The following is a 13,515-nucleotide window of genomic DNA, read 5'->3' as shown; positions in this document are numbered from 1 at the left end:
TGTATATATGTGTGTATATATATATATATGAAGTCTGAATTATGCCTCTGTGAACTTATGTAGAGAATTTTATGCTTCAGAAGCTGTATTTTTAAAGCTTCATTTTTGGAATGTAAGCCAATAATTGTTTCTTTAATCACACATTTTAAAAATTTAATTTTCCAAAAGTAAAGCAATTTTTTTCTTTTACAAGACCAAGTTCATCTCAGAGGGATACTGCTCTTATTTTTTATATTAATGCAAATCATTTACCATACTGACTCACACATAGTAAACCCTCAATAAATGTTAGCTTTCTTACCACATGGAAATTGAAATCAACTGGATTCTTTGTTTTCCTTTTTTATCAAAAAGTTTTATTAGTCAACTGAAATTAAGTACAAGAAATGCTTCAGTTAAAACGGAAATCATTTCTATAAACTTTCAATGGGCCTAAGCAGGGAATTGTAAATAGGAATCTGCAGCGTATAATATGTAATCTGACCCACAGCATTCATCCCCGGGAATGCTATAATTGGAATATAATTTTTGATGTGTTTTTTAAAACATTTCCTGCTTCTGTCACATAATTTGTTTCCAGCATGTTGGAAATGCTCTTTTCATGGCCTTTGGGTTTAGTATGTGAAACTAATTCATCATTTACCAAGTTGGAGATGTAAAATCAAAAAATGCTTCTTCTCTGTCATTGATGTAGTAAAAATTACATCATTGACTGATCCAATTTAATAGCGTTTTTTTTCCTTTTGATGCAACTCGGTGCCTTTGAATGGTAAAGCAATCTAAGCCTTTCCAGACTGGTCATCTGGAAATGCTGTGCAACCGTAAAAACCACTGGCCAGTGAGAACAGCGCACTCGAGGGTTCAGAATGACCTTCCAGAAACTGCTTTCAGTCATGTATGGAGTCACTGTGGAAGGGTTAGTTCTGCTCTTCGGACTATTGGTCCCACCCGCGAGTATAGAAATGGGTTTCTTACCTGTTTCTTGCACTTGAAAGTAGATGTTTGTGCAGGGCACTTGGTGGTTTGGACAGGCCACTTTTTTGTTTATAATTTTATCTGTTGATTCAGAAGCTTCACTCTCACTGTCTTGGTATTACTTGTCTGTGCCTTCATTTCCCTTGTTCCCCCATCTTCATTCCTAAGAATACACTGCATCCTTAGTTTATGGCTATAGATCATCTTTGATTTACATCCTCTGAGCCTCTGCAGAAGCCACACCCATACATGGGACCACCAAGCAAATTATCCTCTTAAAATCACATGAGAAGGGCTCTCAGTGGGTGCTTTCACCCCAGTCAGTGCAGAGTCCTCTCTAACTTACACATATGATTCCTTTAGCTTAGAACACTCTTGCTCCACCCACCTCCACCTTCTAACCCTGTTCTGTAGTGAACTGAAACCTGATTTTATGACATTTCCCTGGAACAGCCTTTCAGTCTGCAGAGTTGGTTACGTTACCTGCTATATTTTCCCACAGCCCTCCTCATGAGCCCTTTCATAACCTGTATTACGATTTATTGTAATTCTTTGTTTAATTGGACATCCAGTTCACCGAAAAAGAAAAAAACAAAACACTGTATGATATCAAACTACCCTATTTCTAACACCAGTCCAAGTTCCTGGAAGACAACAAATATTTATTAAATGAAAAATCATTACATTTTTTTTCTTTCTACTTTCAACTGTTTCTTATTTTCACCGAACAGTTTAACTTCTTCATTTACCATGCACGTGCTGAGCGTGTCTTCTGTGTATATACAATGACACAGAATTTTCAAAACATGAGAACCTCTTCCTGTCCCAGGTTTTTCTTAATGAAAAGAAAGTATCTTTCATGCTTTCAGTCAGTGATACTTTTGTATACTTGTATAAGTAAATGATTATCATACTCACAGGACAAGGGCGGGGATTACAGCTACATTGTTGACGGTTGTCTTCCAACCCCTAGCACCCCTGCATTCAGAATCTGGCTGGTACTCAGTAAATACTTATTGAACAAATTAGTGAATGATAGAAATATGGCCATATTCACTTTATATAGCCACATAGACTTCATTAACACATACATACGAGGACTGTCCAGAAAATATCTGGCTATGTAATATGAAAAATAGAGACATTTATTGAAGAAGATACAAGAAACACTGTACACAGGACAATGGTGCCCTAGTCTCCTGCAAAGTAGGCACCTTGGGGCCTCACACAATTCTCCTAATTGCCATCAGCTGCCCCATCGTGTTTCCTGAATCTCGTCAATGGTCTGAAATCTTTTCCCTTTTAATGGTGATTTAGTTTTGGGAAAAGCCAGAAGTTTCAGGGAGCCAGATCTAGGCTGTAGGAGTTCTGAGTCACCTAGGTAATTTGATGTTTCACCAAAAACTCTGTAGGAGAAGGGATACATGTGCGGGCACATTGTTGTGGTAAAGCTGCCAATCACCAGTTGCCCATAGGTATGGCCTTCTGAATCATCTGAATAGTTTCCACAGAGAAATGTATTTTAAAGCTTCACACAAAATTTGATGCAGATTCATTGCTCTACTCACTCAGTCATTTTGAGTGCCATGGCCACATAGTACACATGCTTATTCAACAGCGTCTACCCCTCCCACTGACTAGTACAGTGAAGTCATCATTGTTCACACATGTACATTCCAGTCCACTCTCCTGGGCTACCAGGTTATACTGATGGCATGCAAACCATTCTCATTATGTTAACAATGGCTAGACTTTTTTCGGACAGACCTCACAATATAATTATATTCCAAGTTTTGTGTTTGAAAATGATCACAGCTAAAAAGGGAACTTTCCGTGCTTGAATGATAAATAGTAATGTCAAATTCATTTACTTCAAGTATCTTCTCAAAGTATTTTTTCCCATTTATAATTTACCCTGTAAAAACTTTTATTTCCAAACCAGCTGATTTATGCAGCCAAGAGTATACTTAAGACACTGTGGCTTTTTTTCCTACTTTAATCCTGTATTCATTTTCACTGTTTGTGGAATGGGAATTATAAACACTGACTTTTATTTCCACTTCTTGCAGCATTATCCTTTAATATGTTTAACTTATGAATGCCTTCCAGCAGTTGCTTTTCCACTTAAAAGTTATAAAAATTCTTTGAGATTTCACAGTTCTAATTTTTTAAAAAGAGAATTAAAATATCACTCATAGTTGTCCATCAAATGGCTTCAATTTGCACAAATCAGCCTTTCAGGAAATTGTCTTTTTTTCCCACCCACTTTCTATGAGAACTGAATCTAGTCTTCATTCTCATTAGTGGGTTATCTAGCCACTGTCTGTTAAATCACTGAAAAAAACATTTTTAAACCACAGTTCATACAAGCAACTGCCTCTATTTATAATTTTACTACAATCTTTATGTCCTGTTGTCAAAATGAAATAAACCAATAATTCTTTTCTTATGATGAAAGAGTCTAGGGAGTCCAGAATTCACTTAACCTCTAGTTGCTTCGATTCCCTCATCTATTAGATGAAAACAGTAATATCTGCCCTAAGTCCTGGGAGGTTTGTGAGGTATAAATGAGATGAAAGAAGGGACTTGGCCGAGTTGAAATTGCTTCTATGAATATAAAGGTCTTGTTGTGCAGAATCTTGCAAACTTGATTCATTGGTGTCTGTGGCTTTCAGACTTGATTCAGTAGAAACAGAAGTACTATCTTGTTAGTCATATTTATTTTACTTCTCATGTGGAACTAGATTGTGAATGCGTGGGAAGAGAGATAAGTGTCATTCTACCATATTTTGGGTCCTCCTCTTTATGTCTCATCATGTTTTAATTTTCCCTTGGATAATAATAATTACAGATGTCAAAGAACCTCACATATATGTCAGTTTCTTCATAAGCTAATTTACTATTTCCTTATCTTTCCTAAGCTTTTTATTTTCTTAGTAAAGTTTTGTTTTTAAATTTTGATCCTTGACTTCTAACTTGCTTAAAACATTCTTTTTGAGATTTGTTCATTCACCATATATGTATGTATCAAGTATATACTATGGGCCAGTCACTGAATAAAAATAGACACTGAGCCCTGGCTGGTGTGGTTCAGTGGACTGAGTGCCAGCCTGTGAACTGCAACATCACTGGTTTGATTCCCAGTCAGGGCATATGCCTGGGTAGCAAGCCAGGTGCCCAGTTGGGGGTATGCGAGAGGCAACTGATCAATGTATCTTGCACATTGATGTTTCTCTTCCTCTCTTTCTTCATCCTTTCCCTTCTCTCTAAAAATAAATAAATAAAGTCTTTAATAAAACAATTCAGTGCTCACCATCCATAAACAAAAAAATATGGGCATACAAAGAATAGGAAGAAAACATAAATAAACGCATAATTACATAGTAAGCTATGCTACGCAGTGCAATGTGAGTGTGAGGGTCATGTGTCTAGGTTGGTTGGTTGGTGGAGGGTTATTTGAGGCAAAGCCACTCAGCCAAGATCTGAAGAAAGAGGAGGTGCCAGCCATAAGAAGAGGTGACAGGGGGAAAGACTCAAGGGACTAGTACAGGGACAGGGACTCCATGTATGGAAGCCTGAGGCCTTATCTCTCTCTAAATGAGACTGATGAGCAGCTTCCTAAATCCGGAACAAGGAAACAGACCCCAGGAGCTGCTGGAGCACTTGCACAGATGTGACAGCCAAGGAGATCCCAATAGGAGATGCTTGCTCCTTGTGGCTATTTCTGTTTTCTTGACAGTCTCAGAAAACTCAGTGTTCTCCCTTTATGTTCATGGGATGGAGACCTGTAAGGAGCTTGCAAATGCTGGCCTTTTGCTGGACTGATTTTAGGGAAAAAAAGCAGCATTCTCAACTATCCCACACTCTTTTCCACTTGGCCCTCTCTACTCACATAGAACACATTTGCTCTCGAAATGTAGCCGGCCTCTATGAAATGCAGATGGAATACAGTGCCTCTTAGAAAACCAGATTCTATCTCGAGATTTTCTCTCAGACCTCACTTGTATCTCCATCACCCGCAAGTCATTCATCATCCTGTAACTTTCCGGTGACTGTCTTACAATGAAATAAGTGTGAAGCTCGAGACAACGCGCCAGCCCTGGCTGGGACAGCACTTCACGAGGAAGACAAGCTGGCCCGCTGCGTGGCTTTTTCCAGCTCAGCGTCATTAACCCTTGACTTCATCTGTTGAACCCTGACTTTCTGAAGAATGAAGGGTCAGGGAACTCCCACTAAATGATAGCCACTGACTTTAATAAATTCCAGAAATAGAGAAAACCACAATTCCAGATCCCCAAATTATAGCTTACTGCTTTAGAACACAATTTTAGCAGTGTGTGAAGGGAAAGGTCTGTATTTATATATTTGTATTTATTTCAGAGACTATAATAGTCCTTACATATTTTGCACTCAAAGTAAACCCATGTTTTTAGAAAGTACATTGTTTATCTTGGAAATTGTTTGTATCTTAACAGCTGACAGATTGATACACAGTCTTAGGGAGCCTAGTTAAGCCCATTAGTCATGGGGTTCCCTTGAGTGCCCCTGTCAATAATGACTGTCTGTGTGATTGTGTGTTTCCTATTTCCATAATTTGTGGAATAATCTCTCATGGGTTTCATTTTAGGGGGACCCTGGATCATCTGCTGCTGGAATTAAGGTAACTCTGGCCTTGAAAGAGTTTGTACCACAGAAGATACAGTTTTGTTTTTCATAAGCCTCTGCTTTCTCTTCCCTTTTACCAACTTGGAGGGTTATGACTCTGTTCCTGTTCTCTTGCAATAATCAGCTTCCAAACACAATAGGAAGGAGCGGTTGGAAATCTGATAGAGGCTTAAATAAGGTCTTGCCTACTCTTCCCTTTCTGATTGGTTTTTATGGAAATGTGAATGATTATGTGAGCTTTAGGTATATCCACCACAAAAATTTGTTTTGCTGTGTCTAATGCGATGTAGAGTAACAGAATAAAGTAAATAAAATATATGCAATCGAGGAGGCTGGGCCATCTCTGTGCGAGTGTGCAGAGGCCTAAGGGTTTTGGAAAATTCTTGTAAGACTATCCTTTTCATCTTTGGTTTCTTTGGCCAGGGAGAACCTGGAGAATCTGGTCGTCCAGGGCAAAAGGTAACATCTTTATTTTAGTGTGTCTTTGCACTGTCTCATATCACCTGTGTCATATGAAAGCAATTATTGGAAAATGATGTCGTTTTCCTGCTTTGCATGCTGAGTGTTGTTGATTGTTTTGTGTTTTAAAAGGGATGATGCTGACCATAACAAAAGTGAAAACACACTCTGTGCACATAAAAGGATGCTACGAACTAAAATCTGCATATACCAAGCTGTTTGAGACTAACAAAGCCCAGTTGGCTTGGAATGCAATAACTTATCTTGCATGTTTAAAGATACTCTGCATGCTTCTGTCTTTCATGAGAAGAAATGAATACTCACTAAATGGTCTCAGTAGGAAGGATGGGCAGTTCTTTTACAATTATATTCCTTTTTCTTTCACTTAAAATACTTCCCTGCTGATAATTTTTCTGCAAATAATATCTATATGTGCAATGAATGTTTAGTCATACAAAGGGGTTTGTTCGCAAAGTGAAATTTAATTATAGATACTAACCAAACCACTTTAACTGATCTATAGGTACATATATAAACTTATTTTTACCATTTGTATTTCACTTCAATGATAAATTGGAGGACATGCAGTGCATATGTTTGGATTTGTGTTCTTTGAGTCTGAGGCAGGAGACAACTGTTCTCACTGGAGCATCTGGATATCAATGCCCAGTGCAGTCGGATTTGAAATAACAGATGTATTGTAGCTAACAGATCCATGTGAATTCCACACTAGGTTAAATCTCTGAAGATCATGACCCTGCCTTCGTCCAGCAGTAGCTGATGTTTTAGGGGGGAAAATGAATAGAAACATAGACTTTACCTCACTAGTGTACAGGGAAAGAGAGAATCTATTCCTTTGTCATAGTTTGGAACCATAAAACATGACAAAATATAGTTCCCACATTCTCGAAGTCACTGCAAAGATCATTGCTTTGTTTTGAACACTTAGGACTAAAGTAATTTTGAGGTCTTTCACATTCTTTAAATATTTCTCTAGTTTAAAAATAGATTTTCTACTTGAAACTAAGAATATAAGAATAACAATTCATCAGGACCAGTTTCAGGCAAAGTCAAGACTTTTCCAATGAGTACAGCAGAATGGTGGAAATTTTGCTGTTTAATTCCTAAGATTTCCTACTGATTCTTTACTTGAAAACTTGAAATTAGTGATATCATCCTACCAGAAATCCATGGTGTGCTTTGGTTTGAAAAAACAACTAATCTCAGATGATCTAATTTCAGGTCCCTTAGTAAAACTTAAAGGCTGAATTTAAGCTGAGTGTTTAATTCTGGAATACTCTAAAAGAAATGTCTGCAACACTGTTGTGTCTTTAAAAACAAAACAAAACAGATCTGCTCTGATCTCACACAGCTCCACTGTTTTTAAAGTGGAGGGTCTAAATTGGTTTTCAATTGCTTAATAAAACTTTGCCTTATCATGATTATTTAGAAATATACTTTAGATTCATTTCTGAAAGTTTGTGGGTTTACACATGGAAACCTTGAATTTCTTTCATATTTCATTAAACACCTGTTTTAAATTATACTGAGAAAGACTTACAATCAATCTGAATAAACATGCACCCTGAAATGAGCGGCATCTTTTCCATGAATATTTAGGGCAGATTCTACCCTCTGAAGCAGTCTCACTTTCCCACAATATTTATGACTTCCTTTGTCTGATATCTGGGTTTGGCAATACTTACCCAACGTTGATTTAAATGTAGAGCATGTCCAGGCTTGCTTGCTCACTCAGATTAGAAAATGACAAACGGAAGTGACTGCAAAGTCAACTCAACAGATCTTTCATGGCTGTTTTCTCACCATTGCAAAACTGTGTTGTGGATTCACTGGCACTTAAGCTCTTGCGTTAGGGACATTCCCAGAAAAGTAGAGGATGAAAACCCTATTGCTCAGTTTCCACTGCCTGGTACTCTGTAGTATGAAGGTTTGTTCTTTAGAGTACCATTCGTAATGTAGACTTGATTTCATTATAGGTTTTTTGCTTCTACAAACTGAACAGTAGAGTGTATGACTAATACATGAGTTAGAGTGTGTGTATATGTTTGTAAAGTTTGTAGATGTATAAAAGATACTGTTTTTCACCACAAAATTCTTCCCTTCCTAACTTCTCCATCATCTTTTAAAATAGTTTAAATTTTTTAAAAAAATTTAATTATAAATTTTTTATAATTAAAAAAATTTTAATTTTTTTAAATTAAAATTTAAATAATTTAATTTAAATTTTAATTTTAAATTTTAAATTAAATAATTTAATTTATTTAATTAAATAAATAAACCACTCGGTCCCCATTGCAAGGGGCCCTCACAGTTGAACTACACCTAGAAGGACAGTGCACCATCACAGGGACATAGAAGGACAGCAGAGTTCCAGCTTTGGCAGCAAAGTGTCCCCTCATGGAGGGTAGAGAGTGAAAGGGAAAGGAAAGTGGAAGTATCATGTATCTGTGTGAAGTTTAATGCACTTGGATAAGTCTCCTTCAAATAGAATAGCAAAGTACTTAATTATGACCCAGATCTGACCATGGACTCTGTATGACCGAAAACTCAACTCAGAGAAGCTCCTCAACCAAGGAGTAGGCAAGAATGGAGGAATTAACTGACTTACGATTAATTGGAAGATAAGCCTTCATGGTATAAAGATAGAAATTTTACATGGGAAGAAATATCTTCTTAAAAATCTCAAGAGATAGATGTTCCACAAAGGATAACATGAAATATTTTGTAAGGTTTTATTATATCACCTTTCAAGTAAACATAAATTTGGAAATGTCAAATTTATAAAAATATGAGTCTGAAATATTAATTCCTGAAACACTTGTTCATTAATAAGTATACTTATTGTAACCTCTATACATACATATGTACACACATGCATAGTATAGCACAGGGAACAACTATTATAAATGATCAAAGTCTCTAAGTATTCACTTTACTTCACAAAGGGTTCCATCTCATACATCTTTCTCACTGTTGGAAAACCTGGGTGTGTGTCTGTGTATGCTTGTGCCTGTCTTGCTTCAATCAGTCATGTGATCTTTCTAATTTGGTCAGATGGGAGGGTGTGGTGAGAACTCCTGTTGGGGAAGGGTTACGGCTTATGTTTCAGGTAGGGTGTTCTGAGTGTTAGGGGACTTTTTAAAAACAACACAAAACTATAGATTTGACACCTCTACATTTACTCTTTTATGGTTGTATATCTACTACAATTTAGTATTTTCCAGAGCCTCATACTTTTTTGAAAGTAAAAGAGAGTCCTCAGTAAAATATAAATGCAAACCCTTTTGACTAGATCTCCCTAAATTGATTGATTGAAGGGAAAAGTGGGAAGAAAAAAAGAAAATCAAAGGTATAATGTTGTATCTGTATGAAGTTTAGTTTACTGGGACAAATAGTATTTCAAAGAAATATCAAATTCTTAGTGATCATCCTTTCTTCTCTGGTTTAATCTCATCTCAGCGTTACTGTTCACAGTGCCAGCTTTCACTGATAGTTCCAGACAGGATCACTTTTCTTTTGCATTCCTGAAGCACCTTTGACCCAAACCATCAGGAAAGTCATTGTCCTTTCTGTGTCTAACCATATGGCTTAGTGAACAGCATATGAAGCCACTTAGGGATAATTAATACTAGAGCAAGATATGACTCTTTATAATTTAGAAGAAATAATGTTAAATAATGAAATGTCTGGTTGTCTGCAGTTGATTTTCTTTGAAATGAAGGTTATTAGAGCATTTAGATGAGAAGAGATGCTGCCATCCACCACTTTTGTGGTTAGTTTGATGCTCCTATCTCGTCCAGTAGAGCTGTCATCCTGCTGACTGACCGTCGAGAGAATGTGTAACCCTTTTACCTTCCAATGTTACTTCCGCAAATAGTCACCTCAGTCCGACACAGGATGGACTTTCATTTTCTCCAGCGATTCCATTATGCTTCTTTAGTGGAATTCAGGAGATTTTCTAAGTAATATAACCTCTTGTCACTATACTTTGTACTTAAAATAATGTAGACTGTTCTGTGAAAATGAGAAGGTTTATCATGACTCCAGTGTGCTCACCCAGAATGTCCCACTTAATCTCAAACCTGGATTCAGGAACAGCTGCATGGGACCATTAGCCCTAAATTGCTAGGCAGGTTTACCCAGATTCAACGATTGTCAGAAATATGGGCTGGAGTTAAGTATAATATTAACCATGCATTTATCTTCTCATCATTCAGGAATGGAAAAGAAATCTTACCATACTTTTAAGTGAGCACGACTTTTAATGTATATTGTTTTGATGTAACCATCTGTTCATACAGCCAACTCTTGATTATCTAAGGTAAGAGACCACTGGATTAGGAGGCATTACTGAGATTCACACATAATCCTCATTTTAACAAAGAGCTTCAGCCTCCCTAGCAAATCATTTACCAAGAAGTAATAAAATATGGGGATTCATTCTCCTTTTACTTCTCTTTCTTGCCTTCTGGTAGAAATGCCAATGAGCAGTGAACTGGCAGGAAAGGGGAAAGTCCTCAAAAATCTGCAAAATGGTCAACCAATTTCTGAATCAAGAGTTGACTGAACTGCATCATCTCACCAAACTTCTTAAAACAAGACAGTATATATATAGATGGCAACTTTTCAGCTAGGAGCATTTGCCATGCTTTCTCCAGAGACTGTGCCTGAGTGAATATTATTCTATAATGTTGTGTGATTTTCCTGTGTAGGGTGAACCAGGGCTTCCTGGGCTTCCTGGACTTCCGGGGATAAAGGTAAATACTGCACTGACAGTCTTGGCTTCACAGAACTATAATTGTGAGAGTCACAAAAACCACAGGAAGACAAGGGGGAAAATGAAAACTAAAAATATAGCTCTCTTCCTTAAATACTCACCAGCCATCTCAACCAATTAAATTTTTGGATTAAATACCACAGGTATTTTTCAAAGCTTTCCATTACTATCTGGACTATATATTATGCTATGTAACCTAATATGCCCCTTAATTAAGTAAATATAAAAACTACTTCATTTGAAGTTATAGGAATTCTTTAAAGTCTGGAATGTCTACCTTAACATTTAGTTTTAGTCTTAAGATCTTATCAGATTTTTACTAGAATCAGAGTCTTCACATCCCCATAAATATAACATTTAGGCAGCTGTTTTTATGATTCACCCCTTACAATAATCCCCCTAAAATGTTTTGCGCTTCTACTTTCTGTCAATAATTCTCACTGGAAAGTGTAAATCATTTTACAAAACTGTTTTGAGCCATATACTATTCCTATAAACTTTTTATGTATCTTTTGAAACAATTGCTTAAGGCTTAGTTTCGAACGTTGTTTTACATATATTTAAACCATCTAAAAATGTTAAGAAATATTTTTTAATTGTGTAAAATTTTTCACATGTCAACTGAGAAGACTTAGAAGTTCTACTGCCTTAGCTATAGTTACTCCTTTAAAATCAGCTTCTTGTTTTATAGTTCTGTTCTAAATTCCAGAACTGTTTGATAGGGTAATATAAGGCAAGTAGATTTTTCCTTACATCGTTCTCACCTCATAGAGGTTTGAATTTATCTCCAGTATACATTAGATGGTCCTACAGTCAGTATTCCTCATGTCAGTGTGAGGGCCGTGTACGCTGTTTTAGGAAGGTTGTATTTAAAGTGCATTACAGAAAATGATTTGACTTTAGAATAAATTATTCTAAAATCTAGGGTCAAATTATTGAGTTCCCAGACATATGGTATCATATATATATAATATTTTATGAGCGTGTTTTATACAATTAATGTAATTAACAGACATGAAAGCTATGTCTTCCAGGTTGCACTCAGAAATTTTGGTCCTGCTTTTTGTTTGATGGTTTCAGATTGGTTGGCAGAAGTACGGATGCGTGTTTTTACAATATGATTAGACCTTGGCTTCCTCAGTGAAAGAATACAGTCTATGACAATAGTTTACTAAAAAAGCCAAAGTTATTTCCTTATCATTTGTTAATTAGCAGAAAATGACTTCATAAGTTAATATGTGATTTCATATTATAGAGTACTGTGTGGAAGTTTCTTATTAATTCCCACACATTTTTAAAAAGAAGCTTTTAAAAAATGATGGGAAGATCGTAGAATTTTACAATGAATTAAAAAAGTCATATTCACCATTAATTATAAAGGACCTTGTAGCATTATGAATAGAGGAAGGCATTTAAAGGGAGGGGCGTTTGGGGAGGATCCGAGCTGGCTTTGCTGTAGCATGTGACTGCAGGTGGGCAGGGCTGGGCTGCCCACGAGCAGGAGTTCACAGCAGGAACCACAGTCAGTGCTGTGTGGCAATATAGTTGCCCCTTCTCCAGAGAGCAGGGCGCTTTCTTGTTGAGAGAGGGTATATAGGGTGAAGGTATTGAGAGTTTTTCTTTCTAAAACAAGCAAACAATTTCAATTACCACTATTTTGTTATCATTACCCTTTAGTTAGTTCACGTCCTCCACCATGAAAATAGTTTCATCTGTGGATTAATCTGAATGTCTCAAACTTTTTCAGATTGGGAAAGAGGTTGGTGATTTGTCCCCTCCAGCAAATGCTTTTATCCCTAAGGTCAGAAGCAATTGCCAGACAAATGTCATTGAGATCATAGAACTGATATCTTCATTTTTCTAACCTTGATATTGATTACAATGACAAGATGATAATGACAAAAACCTTTTCTATATAATTACCAAGTACTGCTGGGTAACTATCTAATATTTTATTTAAATTACAGATTCTATTTTTGGACAAATAAGCTTTGTTTTCTCTGCTCAGGATGTAAATGATAAAGCTTTTCTTATAATATAACAGGTTTTCAGTATACGTAAGCAAATTTGTAAAAGAGACAATTTAAGAACACATCATAGTCATTAGTACTCACTTAATATTTATAAATGTAGAGTTGAAAGTTTGTCATTTTATGATATAGCTTCATTAAGTTGGGATGTTTTTATTTCTTTAATATACCTGTTTTTATTAGGTAGCTAACCATAGGAGACTTAATCATGATTTCATAGTTTGAAAGAATACCAATATTTAAAAGGTGAAACCAAGTATGATAGAAAGAGCCCCCCTGAACTCATGCATTTGTTTATGCTTTGGAAATACTTCTGTTGCTATTCATCTCTTTCTTATCTGCTGGTACAAGAGAGGGCATGCAAATGCCATCCGTTATTTCCAAGACGTTGAGGAAATCAGCCGTGACATGCCAGGGAAGCTTTGATTTGCCACCTGTTGTACTCGGGGAATGGTTGGAAACTTAATGAGCACCCAGATGCCTTCCATGCAGCTCTCAGGAAATGAGCAAAGTGCCTAAATACAGACAGCAGACTCATCTATCACCTCAGAGTCCCACTCAGAGAAAAGTGCTAATACCTTAGGCATA

The 13,515-nt window shown here is 36.6% G+C and overlaps 1 protein-coding gene across 1 annotated transcript in view; it reads left to right on the top strand.

The window, feature by feature from the left end:
* Nucleotides 1-13,515, top strand: part of COL25A1 (collagen type XXV alpha 1 chain) — a 486,724-nt gene that overhangs the window by 408,827 nt on the left and 64,382 nt on the right. Inside the window, exons 16-18 of the mRNA XM_045820431.1 lie at nt 5,603-5,635; nt 6,064-6,099; nt 10,833-10,877. Coding sequence (XP_045676387.1) covers nt 5,603-5,635; nt 6,064-6,099; nt 10,833-10,877 — 114 coding nt within the window. The remainder of the gene's footprint in view (nt 1-5,602; nt 5,636-6,063; nt 6,100-10,832; nt 10,878-13,515) is intronic.

The sequence above is a fragment of the Phyllostomus hastatus genome, unplaced genomic scaffold (genome assembly GCF_019186645.2).
Source record: "Phyllostomus hastatus isolate PE091 unplaced genomic scaffold, TTU_PhHast_1.1 phas_scaffold_39, whole genome shotgun sequence".
Classification (NCBI taxonomy): Eukaryota; Metazoa; Chordata; class Mammalia; order Chiroptera; family Phyllostomidae; genus Phyllostomus; species Phyllostomus hastatus.
The sequence above is the reverse complement of the archived record's forward strand: the minus strand, read 5'-3'. Positions and strand labels throughout refer to the sequence as shown.